This window comes from Phragmites australis, chromosome 2 (assembly GCF_958298935.1).
Source record: "Phragmites australis chromosome 2, lpPhrAust1.1, whole genome shotgun sequence".
Classification (NCBI taxonomy): Eukaryota; Viridiplantae; Streptophyta; class Magnoliopsida; order Poales; family Poaceae; genus Phragmites; species Phragmites australis.
In genome coordinates, this window is record NC_084922.1 from 48,081,464 (window position 1) to 48,098,916 (window position 17,453).

The following is a 17,453-nucleotide window of genomic DNA, read 5'->3' on the forward strand; positions in this document are numbered from 1 at the left end:
CTAAAAAAAAGTGAAACTTACACTAACCCCTTGCGCACACATAACTTATTAAAATTGTTCATTTATATTAATATTAATATTGAAAAGTGAGTAAAAAATATAAGTTAGATTAAAAAATTAACAAATAGATAAATATTAAATAGGATAGCTAAATAATTAAGATAAGTGATACGTCCATAAAAACATCTGGACTTGCATTTCCTCACGACCTTCGTCGTTTGCGCGTAATGTATCGCTGTCGAGGAGTTCACGTTAACGCTAGAGACAACCCGGAAAGTGCATGTTCCACTCGGCTCGGTGTTGGTTTCCTGACCTCCATGGACGCTAGCTGTATGCCTCCTGCGTCTGAACCGTGAAAGAACCTCAAGGACGAACAACCTCCTCTCCTGGTCCTGGAATAAGAATGATCGATAAAACCTTCTCCCGCGTTCTGATGAATGAATAAAACTAAGCTGTGAAGTACAGTACCAGCTTGTTTTCACAAACAGAAGAAGGAATATGCAGGAGCCAGCAAATTGGATCAGGAATATATATGTAGGAACCAATGGCACGGATAACCTAATGGGCGACGGGCGAGAACGGGATGCCACACAACTAAGCATGCATACTGCTCAGTCACAAGTCACAACAAGACACTTCACGCCGGTGAGATGCACGAGTGCACCTATGGCGTACTGCTCCAGCGCGGACCAGCTGCTTGATCGGCTGGCCTGCTGCGATCGTCAGCAGCCACAAGTGCCTATAGTAAATAGTGTGTTCCATTATTATATTTTTAATTTTATTTAGATGTGTGTTAAGACATATCTGTCTGTGTGTATATTAGTGTGGTATGTATGTATTCGACTTGTAATATATAAAAAAAGCAACCATTAGTGCGCCTGCTACGTCTCAGGTCGCTGCCCGGTGGCCCAGCTTCAGATCTTTCTACAGAAGTTGAGCCCAACTTCATGGAAAAGTTTGGCCCAAATAAATGCTTACTAGATTAACATGGGCCTAACCCAATCTGGCCCATCAAACGGAGATCTGATGGTGCTGATCAGGCCTAACTCATCACAACTCACAGAGGAGCTCGTGCTACTTGCAAAATCGCAACCGCAACCGCAACCGCAACCAGTGAAGGACTCGTCTAGTTAGACCATCCTAACCCTATAATCTTTATTTTATTTTTTCTCTGTGTTTCTATTCTTTTTATTTCTATTCCATCTTTAATAATTTTTTTTAAAAAAATCGTAGAGGGAAAGTAGAGAATCTTACTATAAAAGGAATGAAATGAGAATGTTTTTCTAATGAAATCAAGTAAATATATTATCTAGTCAAGAATCCATAGCCTCACAGACCCTCTTCTACTGGGTTTTACTGTAGCAGTGGCAATGCCACTAGTTATATGTACGTATACATGTAGTGTACGTATATGTACATGTATATATGTATATATAGTGTACGTATATGTACATGTATATGTGTATATGTAGTGTACATATATGTATATGTATATGTGTGTATATATATATATATACACATATATATGTACATATGTAATTTCCATTTTTTCACGAAATTTCAAAAAAATGTCAAAATAAATATTAGTTATATTGATAAATCGGCTGAAAAAAATCTAAAAATGCAAAGAAAAATATCTAAAACTCAAAAAAATATGAAACATATTATTTAGTTAATATTATTTTCATCTATATGTTAAAATTACGTGCATGCATAAAAGTACTATTGTTTTGTCCATAATTAATTAAATGTGTTAAATATTGATATACTCATAAATAAATATTCAAATGCACAAAATTTGTAAATCTATTTTTTTTTTGTCATACTTTGTACAGTAAAATAAAAACGGGGCGACATAGGCGCGCCAATATCGTTGGAGCCTCGAATGGAGCGATCGGAGATGGCCTTACCCGGAGCTCGCTGAAACCCGCACTCGGCAGCGCCCGGACGGAGACGATGCCGGAGACCCACTCGCCGCCGCCGGGGCCGATGATGCTAGCCGACCTCAACTTCGAGCCGACGGAGAGCGATGGAGAGGACCGCCCGCCAACCCCTAAACCCAACCCCGCCGCCCACTCCTCCACCAGGTGAGATTACCAAGCTACTCCTCGATCTGAACGTGCGGCGTTTCTGCTACTTGTAAACTTGTGCAGTTGTGCCACCGCAAATAGTTCGGAATTGGGCGTTGGTCCTCGCGGGCTCATGGTCGTGAGCCGTAACCCTAGGATTTGATGGAGTTTTCTTTTCTCCTTCTGTGGGGGCAAAATGTCTGGAACAACTGAAAATTTTTGGGTGGATTGTTCTGAATTCAGCAAGGTGTTATCCACTTGGTTTTGAATTTAGTGCATATGTTCATAGAATGAAGCTTGAACCATGCTTATCAGTCTTCATCGACACCTTTTGGGTTTCTCAAAAAAAAAAACAAAAAACGCACTTATTTGAACATGTAGTTTTTTTGGATAACACGGATCAGTATCCAAATTCTTCTAAATTCACGAATGTACAGGCCAGCATTTCTCCGTTGAGTTCTGAGACAGTGACAATTGGTGGGTTATACTTGCAGGAGTGACAATGAGGAGGGCGGTTTGGCGAAAAATGTGATTGCAACGAAGGATGTTGATACTGTTGAATGTGAAGGTGATATGAATACATGATAGTTGACATGCGAAGCAGCGGAAGGGATATTTTCTGTTGTGAATTGATTACTTACAGCTCTTCATGAACAGATGCTGATCAACATTGTCAAGGGGCTTTTGGTCCACGTGAGGAGAAAGTTAGCAACCTGAAAGCTGTGAGTTCTTGGTTTTAGTGCCATTCGAAATGGTTATTTTGTGCGCTATTGCTAAGTGACACTGTTGCATGTGAATACAAATTGTTATCATATGAAATGTGATGTTCTGTCACTTTTTTCGTGATGTGTAGTACAGGGTGATTTGATTGGAAATGGTGAACAAAATGTGGTTAAGAGCTTAACCTTCCTTTTTATAGGCTTTAGTTCATGTGGTCCGGAAGATGCCTAAGAATGCTCATGCTCATTTTATGTTGGGCTTGATGTATCAAAGGCTTGGTCAACCACAAAAGGTAAATCTCCACTTCAAAATTTGAACTTGTTTGGCATTTGCATAAAGCTCAAGCAATAGCAGAAACATTTCAGGCAATATCATCATATGAAAAGTCATCTGAAATATTGTTACATGATGAAGAAGAAGTGCGGAGGCCTGATTTACTCTCATCAATGAGGATTCACCATGCTCAGGTTCATCAGATTAATAAACAAAACTTACCTTTCTTGTAATTTGACCATCGTTTAGGTTATTGGCAGCTCTTCTTTTCTGGCGCCTATCTAATAAAAAGATTACAGTCCCTCTTGACTCAATTTGTTCCTCATGCAGTGCATTTTGCAAACAAGCATGGGTGATAGTTTTGATGAAGAGCTTGAAACTAGCGAGCTGGATGAAATACTTGTTAAGAACTTAAGATGAAGAGTTCAGTTGAGTCAGATCCCAGTCAGGCAACTGTTTGGAATATCCTCGGTTTAGTTCTTCTTCGGGGTGGTCAACTTCAGGTACAATGTGCAGAACCTATTACAATTCGTTCCATTGATCATGCAGCAGTTTTCGCAGTGACATGTCTTTGAGTAACTGGTTGCTGATACTGTGATCCTGTCCAGAGTGCTATCTCAGTTCTATCTTCTCTGACAACTGTTGCTCCTGACTACTTGGATTCCCTTGCGAATCTTGGTGTTGTGTATATGCAAAGGTTAGCAATACCATGTCAGCTTTCATTTCCTTCCTCCAGACTTTAATATTCAACTTCCAGTGGGGATCTAGAGCTGTCTGCAAAATGCTTTCAAGAGCTTCTTCTAAAAGATCAAAACCACCCAGCTGCTCTGTTGAACTATGCAGCTCTCCTCCTTTGTAAATATGGATCTTTGGCTGCAGGTACACCATCACTTGTTCGCCATACTCTTCTATGCAACCCGGATCCGGACGGCCGGAGGCGAGACGCTCAGAGCTGCCGGAGAAGAACACCTTGGGGGGGGGGGGGGGGAAGGAGAGTGAGGAGAGAGCAGCAGGGGAGAGGAGGAAACGCGACCGCGAGCCCTGACTCCGGAGCCAATGCAGGCCGCTGCCGGATCTAGCGCGCTAAGGGGAGGTTTTGGGCTTGGGGCTGGAGTTGTCCCCGAGTCGCTGCCTTTTGAAGATTGTGACAGTAACAGAAATCATATGCATATTTATAAAATGCAGGTAAGTGATCTGATGGCGCAAGTGGTCAGTTCACTGTTGATTGGCAGTTCCTAGTTCATCAGGCAATGCTTGTAATTCCATAAATTTTCGAATCCATGAGGAACTAACTACTCCCAACTGTTTAGATGATTTTAAAACAAGTATTCCGATGATATGATTACCAGAAGTCTGTTTATAATTGACCTGGCAAACCTCTCTTTCACTAGTTCGCATATTGGGTCTTGAAGAGAAAAAAATAAACATTCTGGTTTGACAACAATTGTATACACTGTATATAGACAATAATGCTGTCGCTCGTGTCATATTAGAAGGTTTTCTATTTGTGTGTGCCCAGTGCCCACTATCCATGTTGTACACTTGTACTACTCTAGCTATTGAGCAAACTCTGTATAGCAAAGGTATTGTACAGTACAGTAATATGATTCACTTAATTTGTTTGGCAATATGGCCATAGGAATTGTAACCTGTCGTGGGAACTGGTTAACGCATTTGCTACCTAGGGAGGATTTTGATGTTCTAGGCTTGTTTGAATAGATTTATTTCCTAGGCTTGGTGCTTGCCCCATCTGACTGTTTATTTCAGGTTTCAGGTTAAACCAATCTGGGTTTGTTGTTGTCACCAACTCTCCTCTCGTCAGCTATAGTAACTGGTCACTCGTCCCTATCCCTAAATTTACATAGACCATCCCCCCTTCCCCCCGTCCCTTATGGCTATAAGCCTATAACCTATAAAGTCAAGTGAGAATTAAACAATTTGTCTAGCACCCAGTTTTCCTCCTGCTCCACCACTGGCCAAGTGGCCATCACTGAATATGTTCAGTACTGTTCAGTACTTTCCTTTTGTTCTGATACTAAATGGCCAGCAATGTTGCATTTCACTGCGAGACAGGTGCTGAAGGCCTGAATATACAGGGCACAGAAAACCTGTCATAAACTCTTTTTTTGCACTATGCTTTGCAGGCAGCAAAATTGGAACCCAATCATATGCCTGCTTGGTATGCTATTGCAGTTCACCGTATCAGAGATACTGTAAGGTCACAGTGTTCTGGTGATCAACTTCTCTGGGCTTCAAATGAAACGGCAACAGTTCTGAAAGAAGGAGATCCTTCAGCAGTTGATGCCCCAATTGCATGGGCTGGGTTGGTAATGGCTCACAGAGCACAACATGAAATTGCAGCTGCTTATGATACCGAACATATCAATCTTAATGATGCAGAAGAGCGAGCTCTTTATACACTAAAACAGATGATGAAACTATTAATAAACTGAAGTCATTCGCTTTTGTTTGGATTGGCAAGTGTAAAACCTGGGCACTAGAAAGTAGTGGAGTAAGGCCCTCTTTGTTTTTTGCTTTGGATTGTCACAATCTGGATTCTGTGTAGAAGCTCGTTCCCACTAGATCGTGTATTGTGGGATTTCGTAGTACAACTTAGCTTGTGGAACGTGAGAATCAGCTTTTAGATTTGGACCGTTTGTTTTTGCTTTTGCTTTTGGGCTAGAATCTATAATTAGAATGAAAAGCAAACAAGACCTTAATGTTCTTATTTGCAGGCAATCCAAGAAGACCCAGACGACGCTGTTCAGTGGTATCAACTTGGCTTGTACAATGTTTGCATGACTCAGTTCAGCAGATCTGTAAATTTCCTTAAAGCTGCATTAGCTCGTTCCCGGGATTGCAGCTATGCCTGGTCCAATCTTGGTAAGTTTTCGGTTCAGCTCAGTCTTTTGTATTCCTCTAGTCAACGATCCTGTAGAATTGAATGGTGACAATACCAAGTTCCTTGAGTGCATTCGAACGGATACTAGCTTTTGTTGCACTAACACTCCAATCATTTGTAATTTCAACTACTTTTTGTAAGTGATGGCTCTTTTCTTTTGGTGGGCAACCCTGATGTCATATACTTTGCCAATGAAAATGTCTAAAAATGACTTGTTAATATACTTGTTCAGGTCTCAGTAATTTTCGCTTTTTACTATTTCATCTAATCAGTTCCAGAAATGCACCAAGTCTTACCTCTGAATAAGGGAATGAAATCGCCGTACAATTAATTTACTGGTGTCTCCTGTTTACTTTCCGATACTTTGACTCCTTTATAATGATTGCACCGTATGATCAGTATCTAAGCTTAACTTCTTGTTTTCACAGGTATTGCATTGCAACTATCCGATGATCCGTCTTCTGAAACTGTATATAAGCGGGCACTGGTACTATCTTCAAGCCAGCAGTCGCATGCAATCTTCTCTAATCTTGGAATTTTTTATCGGCAGCATAGGAACTATGAATTTGCAAGAAAGATGTTACTGAGGTCGTTGGAACTGTGTCCTGGATATGCACCAGCCAACAACAACCTGGGGCTTGTATTTGTCGCGGAGGGCCGTTGTGAGGATGCTATTATCTGTTTCGAGAAAGCTCTGCAGTCTGATCCCCTGCTTGATGCTGCCAAATCGAACTTGGCAAAAGTCCTCGCATTGTCTAAGAAACAGTAGAACAAAAGAAGATGAAAGATTATCTTCCACTGGAGCTTCAGACATGGAAGCGCTGTCACCAAATCTGTGATCTGGAGTGTCTCAAGGGCCAACTCATATATGATACTTGGTGGACCTGGGTTGTTCAGACATGGAAGCGCTGTCACCAAATCTGTGATCTTGAGTGTCTCAAGAGCTAACTCAAATGTGATACTTGGTTGATCTGGGTTGTTCAGACATATGGAAGCGCTGTCGCCAAAGCTTTTCAGAAGTGCAGCTTCCTCATATATTTAAGTACTCTCCATTCACCGTGTGGGTCGTCGGACGGACCTGGGAAAGAGCAACTTGACAATAAGATGGGATCATACGATTATCGTTTCTATTCATCCATTCTCCATTCTGTATAATATACATCAATCTGTTGATTTTTCATCTACTTTATGATTTTTTTTACCTATGCAGCGTTAATCTTAGACTCTGGGAAAGAGCAAATTCATAACAAAATGTAATTATACGGTTATCTCATTTATCCATACCACCTATATACATCTCTCTATTGATTCTTTCGTATGCTCTATAATTTTTTTCCACTACATCCAGCACTAATCTCAAAACTAATAAACCGTCTGAATTTTTCCCCTCCGACGGACCCCGCGAGCAGCAACCGACTCCCTCATAAGGCATCAACTGGACGCCATCTGTTGAACGGCCGAGCAGCAGTCGACGACGGCGAGTCCCGCCGGCGATTCCTCCTCTTCCGCCACCTCCTCCCCACGCGCGCGCGAGGGGCAGCCCGCCGCTCCGGCCCCACCAGATCGGCCCCACCTCGCCGCCCTCCCCTTCCAGATCCTTCTAGACCTCTCTAGATCCTCCGAGCGCGGGCGCGCGTGGGGGAGATCTCGCCGGAGAAATGGACAGGTCCAGCGCCCTCGAGTACATCAATCAGATGTTCCCCACTGGTACGCGCGCCGCTCCATTCAAATCGATGATTCCTCGCTCACATGGGGACATGCTCCTGATGCTGCTGCTGCTGCGGCAATGCGCTCGTTTGAGCTGTGCCGTTGAGCTCCTAGGGTAACAGTTTGCATTTGATTTTGTTGCGTCCTGCAGAGGCGTCGTTGTCGGGCGTCGAGCCGTTGATGCAGAAGATACAGAGCGAGATTCGACGAGTGGACGCCAGCATCCTCGCCGCCGTCCGCCAGCAGGTTCAGCCTTGTGGTCTCACGTTTGTGTCGTGCAATGCTGCTGTTTGTAATGTGTACACGCTTTGGACCGGAAACAGTTAAAACTGAACCGGCCAAATTGACGTGTTTCATGCTTTGATGAGTATTATAGGGATGCAGTTGTAATGAATTTACTTAGGATTTGCTCTTAATGAAATTGTGCTGCTCGAAGCAAAGGAATAAATGATTTGTATGTGCTGACTTTTACTTGTTGTTATGCTACATTGGATGATGGAAAACTGTTTTTACTCCACAGAGCAACTCGGGAACCAAGGCCAAGGAAGAACTTGCTGCAGCGACAAGTGCTGTTCAGGTCATCATTTCACTTTCCACGCGTCATCAAATTTGCCCACAATGAACTTGTTTGGGTCATTGATTGAGCAGCATGATGTATCTTCAATTTGCTCCAGGAAAAGAAAAGTTAGTCAGATACTAAAGTGACCACTTAATGGCTTGCTTGAAGTCTAACTCTGTTGCCAACTAACAGGAACTAATGCACAAGATTCATGAGATAAAAACAAAGGCTGAACAAAGTGAAACAATGGTTCAAGAAATCTGTCGTGACATAAAAAAGCTGGATTGCGCCAAGAGGCATATAACAACTACAATAACTGCTCTTCACCGTCTTACTATGCTTGGTTAGTTTCTTCCTCTTTTTTCTGTGGGTACATGTGCTAGCATGCTTAAAAAGAGTGATGTAGCAAGCTACATCATCCTTTGCTAAATCATATTGCACCATGCTTGTGTAGTTTCTGCTGTCGAGCAACTTCAGGTTATGGCATCAAAACGGCAGTATAAAGAAGCAGCTGCACAGCTAGAGGTAAGATAGAACTAGTTAGGTTATACAATTGTAAACGTTCTAGCACTGATTTCAATTTCCGCAATATTTAACACTTAATGTGATCATCCTGCATGATTGGCATGCCAGCGCTTGTAATTGGAGCGCAAGATTTCCAAAAAAACTCCTAATTTTATTTCATTCTTCAGGCAGTAAACCAGTTATGCAGTCATTTTGAAGCCTATAGGGATGTGCCTAAGATAACTGAGCTCAGAGAGAAATTCAGGAACATCAAGAAAATCCTCAAATCCCATGCATTTTCAGATTTTTCAAGGTACACAGCAATTAAATTTTTTTTGTTATTGTGAAAAAAGGTGCCAGAGTAGTACCAGTTGGTGGCAGTGCCTATTTCTGGCCAATTCCTGGCCAATAAACTAGTCAGACCATGGCAAAGCACAGCTTATATCCATGTGTCAGCTGGAAACAAGTGGCCTAACTTGCAGAGTGGCAACCTTTTCGTTTGTTTTTCATTTTCAAGTATATCACTCAGTACTGTGGAATTTGACCAGAATTATTCAAATCCATTGTAATACAGAATAACTTGTAAGAAAAATCTGTAATCAAGGTTCTAAGTTGGTAACATGTATCATTTGGTCTCTGATGTAGTATCTAGTAATAGGTAGGGGCACCAGTTTGTTGTATACAGCCTTATACACTGCCTAGTATACCTGTTCTTTTGAGCATTGTAATGTATGTCCCTAAATAGCTTGGTTTACCAAATACTGGTACCTGCTGGTAACCAGCAGTTTTGGAACCCAGAGCATGTTTTGTGCCCTATGAATTGTATGACAATCTAGCAATTTAAAGTTTTACTCAGTTGACAATTATTCTGTTTTCTATATATCTCTTACTTCCTACTGTGAAATGGACCCACTAATTGGTCTACTTTTGCAGTTTAGGAACTGGGAAGGAAGCAGAAGATGCCATGCTATTGCAGCAACTATCTAATGCTTGTTTGGTGGTTGATGCATTGGAACCATCTGTAAGGGAAGAACTGGTAAAGAATTTTTGCAGCAAGGAACTCACCTCATATAGGCAGATTTTTGAAGGAGCAGGTCAAAACCTTGCATATCTTACATAGACCAGTTTACTTTGTAATTTTAGTATAAATTTACTTACTCTTCTTTCTTCACTGCTATTTTGATACTTCTGAAAAAAAAAACAGAACTTGCCAAGTTAGACAAGACTGAAAGGAGATATGCATGGATTAAACGTCGATTACGGTCAAATGAAGACACCTGGAAAATATTTCCACCTTCCTGGCATGTTGACTATTTGTTGTGTATCCAGTTCTGTAAGATTACAAGGTCTGATTTCACCCTCTGTAGTTTTGGAGTTAATGATCTTCCTTCAAATTAAGATTACATAGAACTAAAGCAGCATTTTTGACTTGATTTTACTTCTTATTTGCTTCATTATATTGGCACTTATGTTTGACCAAATTGGTCTTCTTTAATCAATTCATGTCCCCAAAGCTGCAAAGTTCTGCTACAGCATTTTGATCAATTCTTATCTTCCACTTTACAAATCAATTTAAAGGTCAAAATTCTTCTTTTTCAGGGCCCAGCTTGTCGATATCCTCAACAGTCTCAAAGAAAAACCAGATGTTGCAACTTTGTTATTGGTAACTTCTCTTGTTATTTCTTGGAAGCATGGATAACAAATGGAAATGACTATGTGCCATTTTTCTTACCATGCTGTGCAAATGATTGATAGCCTACTTACTATTAAGTGTCCTAGGTCTTTTGGTGATCTTTGTAGTGGTCTAATTTGGTTGAAGACCTTTTGTCAGATCTTCCATTTCCTGTAATGTCACAAGAGATCAAGAAAACAAACAAAATTTATGTGATTCACAGTATTGCACTCCAGTCATAAATACTTGACCTTTTGGACAAGGTCCGGTCAAACTTTTTAAACTTTGACCATCAATAACTTCAAAAAATTTGTTTTGGAAACATGAAAATTGTATGTGTAGATTTGTCTTGAAATATACTTTCATAACTCATAAATTTGTTGGATATTATAAATATATTCTAATAGAAAGAGTGGTCAAACACATACACATCGGAGAACGTGCCATGTCCAAAACGTCAAGTATTTTTTACCAGAGGGAGTAACATTATAAGTCTTGCAGTGATAGATATATCTGTGAAATGTTTGGATGGTTGACTTGGGTATGTTAACTGATTCATTTGCTATATAGAGCTTCTGTACTCAACATGTTGAGATTCTTGCAATGCAGGCATTCCAGAGGACCCTTGAATTTGAGGAAGAACTGGCAGAGAAATTCAGTGGTGGAACTACTGCTGCTCAAAATAAAGAGTCAGGGAGTGACGATGAAGATGAGGGTGGAGAACACAATAAAATTGTTTCAGACATACGGAAGAAATATGAGAAGAAACTGGCAGTGCCCAATGATGAAGCTGAACAAGTATTGGCTGTTTAGTCTTCATTTTTTCTTTTTCCTTGTTATTATATATTTTCCCCAACTCTTCTGCAACTCTTTACTGGCAGGACAAAGAAAAGCAGAAAGATTTGTCATTTCCTGGTGCTGGGGTTAGTAATCTATCAGCTCTTGTTTGGTGCATGTTTAGTACTGTTTCTGCCAGTTTTGGATGATGATCCGTGCTATATATTCATATCTCATATTTTGGCCTGGTGTTCTTGCAGTTTAACTTCCATGGAATCGTATCTTCTTGTTTTGAACCATATATGTCTGTGTACATAGAACTCGAGGAGAAATCTTTAGTGGACCAATTAGATAAACTTGCCCAGGTACACGAAACATACATATAACTGGAATGCATGGTGTTTAGGTCTGTTTACCGTGGGCTCACCCTTCTGTTCTGACAGGAAGAAAGATGGGAAATAGAGGAAGGAAGTCAGACAAACATTCTATCAAGCAGCATGCAGGTAAAGGAAAAACTACATGGCAATTCACAATTTTCTTTCTAGAAGGTTTACTCCTGATGACCAGCAGCAGTTTCCAGGCTTGGTGAAACCTTGCCAAAAGCCCTTTTATTGTTTCCTGTTGAATTGGTTAAAAAGTGGCTAGTTCTTGCCATCTCTGTTTTTTCCTCCTTGGGCTTGTATTGGAAGAATTTATAAATCTTGTGTTGTACAATGGTATAAACTGCCAAATTAGGTCTAGCTTTTCCAAAGCTGGCCTTCTAGCAGATTTATGTGATACTCGGCATTTTGTGCTTGGCAGTTTCTATCAACATATTATCTTAATCTGCTTTACAATCTGACTTATGCAGGTGTTCTTGGTAATTAGGAAAAGCTTAAAGAGATGCAGCGCATTAACAAAGAACCAAACTTTATTCAACTTGTTTCAGGTAGACAGTTCTTTTCAGCTTTAGCTGGCAGTTTTCCTTTTCATGTACAGTTCCTTGTTTGCTCTAAGTAAGGATGAGAATGGATTGAGTATGGATGGATAATGGCTCTACAATGTTTGCTCTCATATGTCCCCAGATAAGGAAACGGATAGGAACACCTCAGATACACCAAATCCCAATACTGAATGGATATGAAACAAATGTCAATCGATGAGAATCAATTAAGCTTCCATTATCGGAAAAAATGAAGCAAATACGAATATGACCACAAAAATGTCTCAGTTCAGGAAAAATCATTTGAATTGTATAACAATTTAAAAAACACATAAACACGCATCTGTCAGTGCCTTTTATTTTCTAATTTAACTGCTTACTGCTTCATGATCAGTTTGTTCTGCAGTGAAGGCTGTTGATTTCACTATTTGGTATCATTATTTATTGTTTGCTACCTCTGATATTGGTCTTTATGCACTGTTCAATTGGTGAGAGGCTACAGAGCAGTGATTGTACTTATAGAAGGAGAAATGCACCATGAGCGAACCTTGCACGAGCTATCTTATGAAATAGAATTTGACATCCTTTTGAATTGTCTTGGAGTTTAGGTTAGTAGTTGCGTGGACTCAGGGGCAGAGTTAGGATTAGGCTACACCTAGGGCTAATTGTGTCGTAAGCGAGACCTATTATTATTATTTGGATTTTTCATAAATTTTATTGAGGTTCTCATGGCCGTAAGAGCCCTATGTTTAGATCCCCCCTGTGTTGAGTGAACACTGACCGTTCCAAGAGTAGATGAACTATTTGGGCACATATTGACTATGGTTGTTTATGCTTAGATTTTTATAAAGTATCAATGGTGATTATGTTTGACATTCAACGGGTTGATCACGGATATTTTTTACTATTAGGTATTTCTATCAAAGCTGATAAAGTTTGGCCTTTGAATGTGTTCATTTTCCCCCTCTATTTTCGCAGGTGTTTCAAAGAATACTTAAAGCCTATGCAGCTAAGTTATATGCCCGGTTACCAAAAGGTGGTACTGGTATTGTTGCAGCTGCTACTGGTACTGATGGACAGATCAGGGTATGATAGTCATCATTGAAAAAAAAATCTATTTTTTTTCTTCATCTAGTAGCAGCATTTTATGTCCTGTCTCCTGTGGCCATTACTGCAGACCTCAGACAGGGATGAGAGGATGATATGCTACATTGTCAATACTGCAGAATATTGTCACCAGACAGTAAGTCAATTTTACCTTCCAGTAGCTTGGTGTAGAAAGAAATGGAATGAAATTATGGCATTGACACATTGTTAATCACTTCTCTCTTGGTTGAAATAAACAACATATTCAGACTACATTCTAGGTTCACACATTCAGTTATGAGTGACATTTCTGTTCTTGAGTTAATGCTTACAGATTTATGCCATTGCATTGGTACTCCACTTGCAAAGTGCCTCTATAAGCAAGCCTCTTTGAAATGGCACTGTTGGTTTATAAAAGAATAATAGGAATATAATAATACCTAATCTCCCCTTTTATATTTTCAGAATTCTTTCATCCTGGCCTACCCTTCTCTATAGTCATATTTATGTTACCAGTCCATAGTTCTCCATAGGCACCACCTCCCCAGTTCCTCGATGGAAGATCCCCCGTATAGTTCCATTTTACATTGGCTAGCTGGTGTTGGGAGTGGGTAGTACAATAGTTCCTGCTTGGTGATCCCATCTAGTGCTTAAGTTTATTGGTTAAAAAGTTAGATACCCATGTCCTGATTGCAATCTGAGACTAGAATAGTATCTTGTACTATGGTTTATCATCATTATCCACCAACGCTGCCTCAGTGGTGGCATTCAGCTGGCTGAGAGGAGTTGCCCCTAGGAGTCTTCAATGGGCTTTTATCTCGTTGGGAAGCTCCCCTTAGACCGGGCCTTGTATCAGAACTGTGCAGAGGAAAGGAGGGTACACATGGGGGAGAGAAAAGGGTAGAGTATGGAATGAGGCTGACACAGAGCAAAACTAGGTGAAAAAAAATCTGTTAATCAAATAGCAAGCTATCCGATGTTTGCAGTTGTATTTTGCAAATCTAGCACTTGCACAGCAGCATGTAGCTATTTTTTCCTTGTTGTGTGTGACATTCTTGCATGTGTTACTGACGATTTCTCTCAAACTCCTTTTGTTACTATTAACTTTCTCTACAAAAAATTTACAGTCCGGTGAGTTAGCTGAAAATGTCGCTAAGATGATTAACCCTCAGTTTGCTGATAAGGTGGACATGTCTGAAGTTCAGGTGACCGATCGTTATCGTTTGTTCTTTTTTTTCTCTACCTGATGTGAATGTGGTAGTGATGTTATTGTTAGAGTTCTAGAAAAGACCTCAATACTTCAATACGTGCAGGATGAATTCTCAGCCGTGATCACAAAAGCATTGATGACGCTTGTACATGGGCTTGAAACCAAATTTGATGCTGAAATGGTTGCAATGACTCGTGTTCCATGGGTCACCCTTGAAAGCGTCGGCGATCAATCAGAGTATGATTTTGTTCCCCTGCTGATATTCATTTTATGTGCTTTGGAGCTAATATGTGATACAGATCATACGCTTTACAAAAGTCAGTCCTGAAGTTTAGTTTTGATGGGAAATTGAAAAATATGAGAGTCTATCATAAGTCATAACATAGCGATGATGTGACGCATTTTGCAGCTGGTGTAGTCAATGCTATTTGATTGAAAAGAAAAGAAGATAAGATTTGTTGTGGACTGCTAATTGGGAACTAATCTTGTCAGGCTGCATATATACTTACACAAATGATGGATTGCTAGACTTAACAGATTTAGGTGGACTTGGGGAAGCATGAATGGACAATTTTGCATGTAGCCCTAATAAGTTGGGAAATTCTGTATTTGGGATCCCAACCCTTCAAGTTTTACCAAAATATTGTCCATCTAAGTGTCACCAATTAGCATGTTAGCACCCAAAAATGATTTTTGCTCTATATACATATACACATTAAACAGATCTTTGAAAGTTGGGGACACTGTCTTCTTTGTTTTTTAAATAGCGAACATTAATACAATTTTTTTCTTTATATAAGCATTCTTTGCCTTGCAAAGTTTTCAGATCAGCCAAAACAATTCATTATCATTTTTCAAGTATATCAACATCTGCTAAGAGGATTCAATGTTCCATGCCAGATATGTGAATGGTATCAGCTCTATTCTGTCCAGCAGTATTCCTGTGCTCGGTAGCCTGCTTTCACCTACCTACTTCCAGTATTTCCTGGATAAAGTAAGTTCAGAAATCATCTTTATTCTGGGTAAATCCTCGCAGGTCTTTCATCTTTTGTCATAAACCATATATTGGCTCTCATCATAGTCTATTATACTTACTGCATTGTTCTGATGCAGCTTGCCGCTTCTCTTGGGCCTCGGTTTTATCTCAATATATACAAGTGCAAGCATATATCAGAAACTGGTGCACAGCAGGTACATTACTATTTCCACGTGAAGCCTTTTTTTTTGTGTGTTATTCACTATTCAGGACATTTCTCATCGCTTTGCATTTTCCCCTAGATGCTTTTGGACACTCAAGCAGTTAAAACTATTCTCCTGGACATACCAGCTCTTGGAAAACAGGTAACCTTCTAATCAGCACAAAATCATCAGCATAATGGATGGTCTATGTATCTTACATAATCTAGTGGCGGGTTAAGGAAACTTGCCAAGTGGAGGGATTCTTTTGTTTCAAGTATTTTTTTGAATCTGTGGGAATAAATTTGTTTACCCAAAAATATCGGCTGCTAATGCAGCATATTTGTTGTCTATGCTTGATTTTAATTGTACCGAGAAGATAGATTTCTGAGTAATGTTCCATATCTCGTATGTGTTTCTTTTCATTGTACAGAGTACAGTTGCTGCTAGCTACTCAAAGTTTGTGAATCGGGAAATGAGTAAAGCTGAAGCACTCCTTAAGGTAAATTGGGGAAAATGACCTTGATAGTGTTGGTTATTTTCATCAGTATTGCTGAAAAGGCACTTTGCAGAATGATTACCTCTAGACAGTATCAAGTTAATGACGTCACGCCATGCAGGTTATTTTGTCACCAGTTGATTCTGTTGCTAATACATACCGTGCTCTCCTTCCGGAAGGCACGCCTCTTGAATTTCAGCGGATACTTGACCTCAAGGTTTTTGCTGAAAAATCTGGCCTCTTTTCTATGCCTATTACGACGGCCTCCCATCACTTGGGGTTAATGCACACTCAACTGTTGCTCTTGTTGTTCTTCCTCTGTCACAGGGCTTGAAGAAAGCAGATCAGCAAGCTATCCTGGAGGACTTCAACAAGCACGCCCCTGCCATCATACACCCGACCGTGACTCCGACGGTCGTGCCACCAGTCGCCGCTGCATCTGTCGCGATTGCACCGGTCTCAACTCCGGCCATTTCAATTACACCAAGCATGGCTGCCTTTTCGGGAGCCCTGGCTAACCGAGAGGACGTGCTTGCCCGAGCTGCAGCGCTTGGGCGGGGAGCAGCAACGACCGGGTTCAAGAGGTTCCTTGCATTGACGGAGGCGGCCAAAGATCGAAAGGACGGGCCGTTCCGCAAGCTCTTCAACGCGTAAAATTTTGCCGGTGCTTGTTCATAGTTTGCGCCCCTCTTGCAGTGCACATAGATATAGCAAATTCTTTCCACACTGTGTACACCTGTACTCTAACCTTCGGTGTATAATGAGTAAACCTTTTTGACAGACCGTCCCATTTTGCAGAGAACGAATTGTGACAGTTGTATCAAGGAGATTTTGAGATAGGTTTAGCTATGAGATAACAATTTTCTGGTTTGGTGCCTCAAACCTCAAAGTTCTAACCCCTCACCACCTATTAAGATCCTTAACCTCCTCTATTCGTCATCTCCGTCGCGCTAACTAATCCATTTCCGTCACCCTCACTACCAACCCCGTCCTCCTACCACCCATGACGCCAGCACCTCGTCGCACCTCCACGCCACCATCCTCCGGTCTGGCAGCTGCTCGGGTCATCCGTCTAAGGCCGGAGATCTCCCAAATCCCGAATTCCCAGCCCTAACCATGCTGGCGTGTTCCAAATCCACCGCCGACTGCAAGTATCGATGTTTTCAGACGATTGAACAAGGACGTGTGTTAGAATAAACCTTATTAAAGACCATTCAGTTCCATATATACGCTTAGCACTAGAACAGCATCTGCACCCTACTAGAAGAATATTCTCTACACAGACAATCATTGAAGACGTTCCTCTGCATCATTCGGCCCGATAATTCATTTTTTTGAGTTGGATTCAAACACTACACTGTGCATTACAGGGAGTTG

General features: G+C 40.8%; 2 protein-coding genes and 1 pseudogene across 2 annotated transcripts; all 3 read left to right on the top strand.

The window, feature by feature from the left end:
* Positions 1-1,867: 1,867 nt before the first annotated feature.
* LOC133909411 (uncharacterized) lies at positions 1,868-4,107 on the top strand (annotated as a pseudogene).
* Position 4,108: 1 nt separating this feature from the next.
* LOC133909412 (uncharacterized) lies at positions 4,109-5,934 on the top strand. The gene is made up of 2 exons (XM_062351833.1): positions 4,109-4,247; positions 5,207-5,934. The coding sequence occupies exons 1-2, from the start codon at positions 4,119-4,121 to the stop codon at positions 5,513-5,515; spliced, it is 438 nt and encodes a 145-aa protein (XP_062207817.1). The 5' UTR covers positions 4,109-4,118; the 3' UTR covers positions 5,516-5,934.
* An 805-nt stretch (positions 5,935-6,739) lies between these two features.
* Positions 6,740-16,947, top strand: LOC133909410 (vacuolar protein sorting-associated protein 53 A-like). Its single transcript, XM_062351831.1, has 25 exons — positions 6,740-7,217; positions 7,374-7,671; positions 7,823-7,917; positions 8,192-8,248; positions 8,423-8,573; positions 8,685-8,755; positions 8,923-9,047; positions 9,668-9,828; positions 9,939-10,080; positions 10,334-10,397; positions 11,016-11,204; positions 11,288-11,329; positions 11,444-11,548; positions 11,627-11,686; positions 12,034-12,111; positions 13,084-13,191; positions 13,283-13,348; positions 14,319-14,396; positions 14,505-14,638; positions 15,302-15,395; positions 15,515-15,592; positions 15,680-15,742; positions 16,011-16,079; positions 16,198-16,293; positions 16,404-16,947. Exons 2-25 carry the CDS (start codon positions 7,623-7,625, stop codon positions 16,728-16,730), a joined length of 2,502 nt encoding a protein of 833 aa, XP_062207815.1. The 5' UTR covers positions 6,740-7,217; positions 7,374-7,622; the 3' UTR covers positions 16,731-16,947.
* Positions 16,948-17,453: the final 506 nt, after the last annotated feature.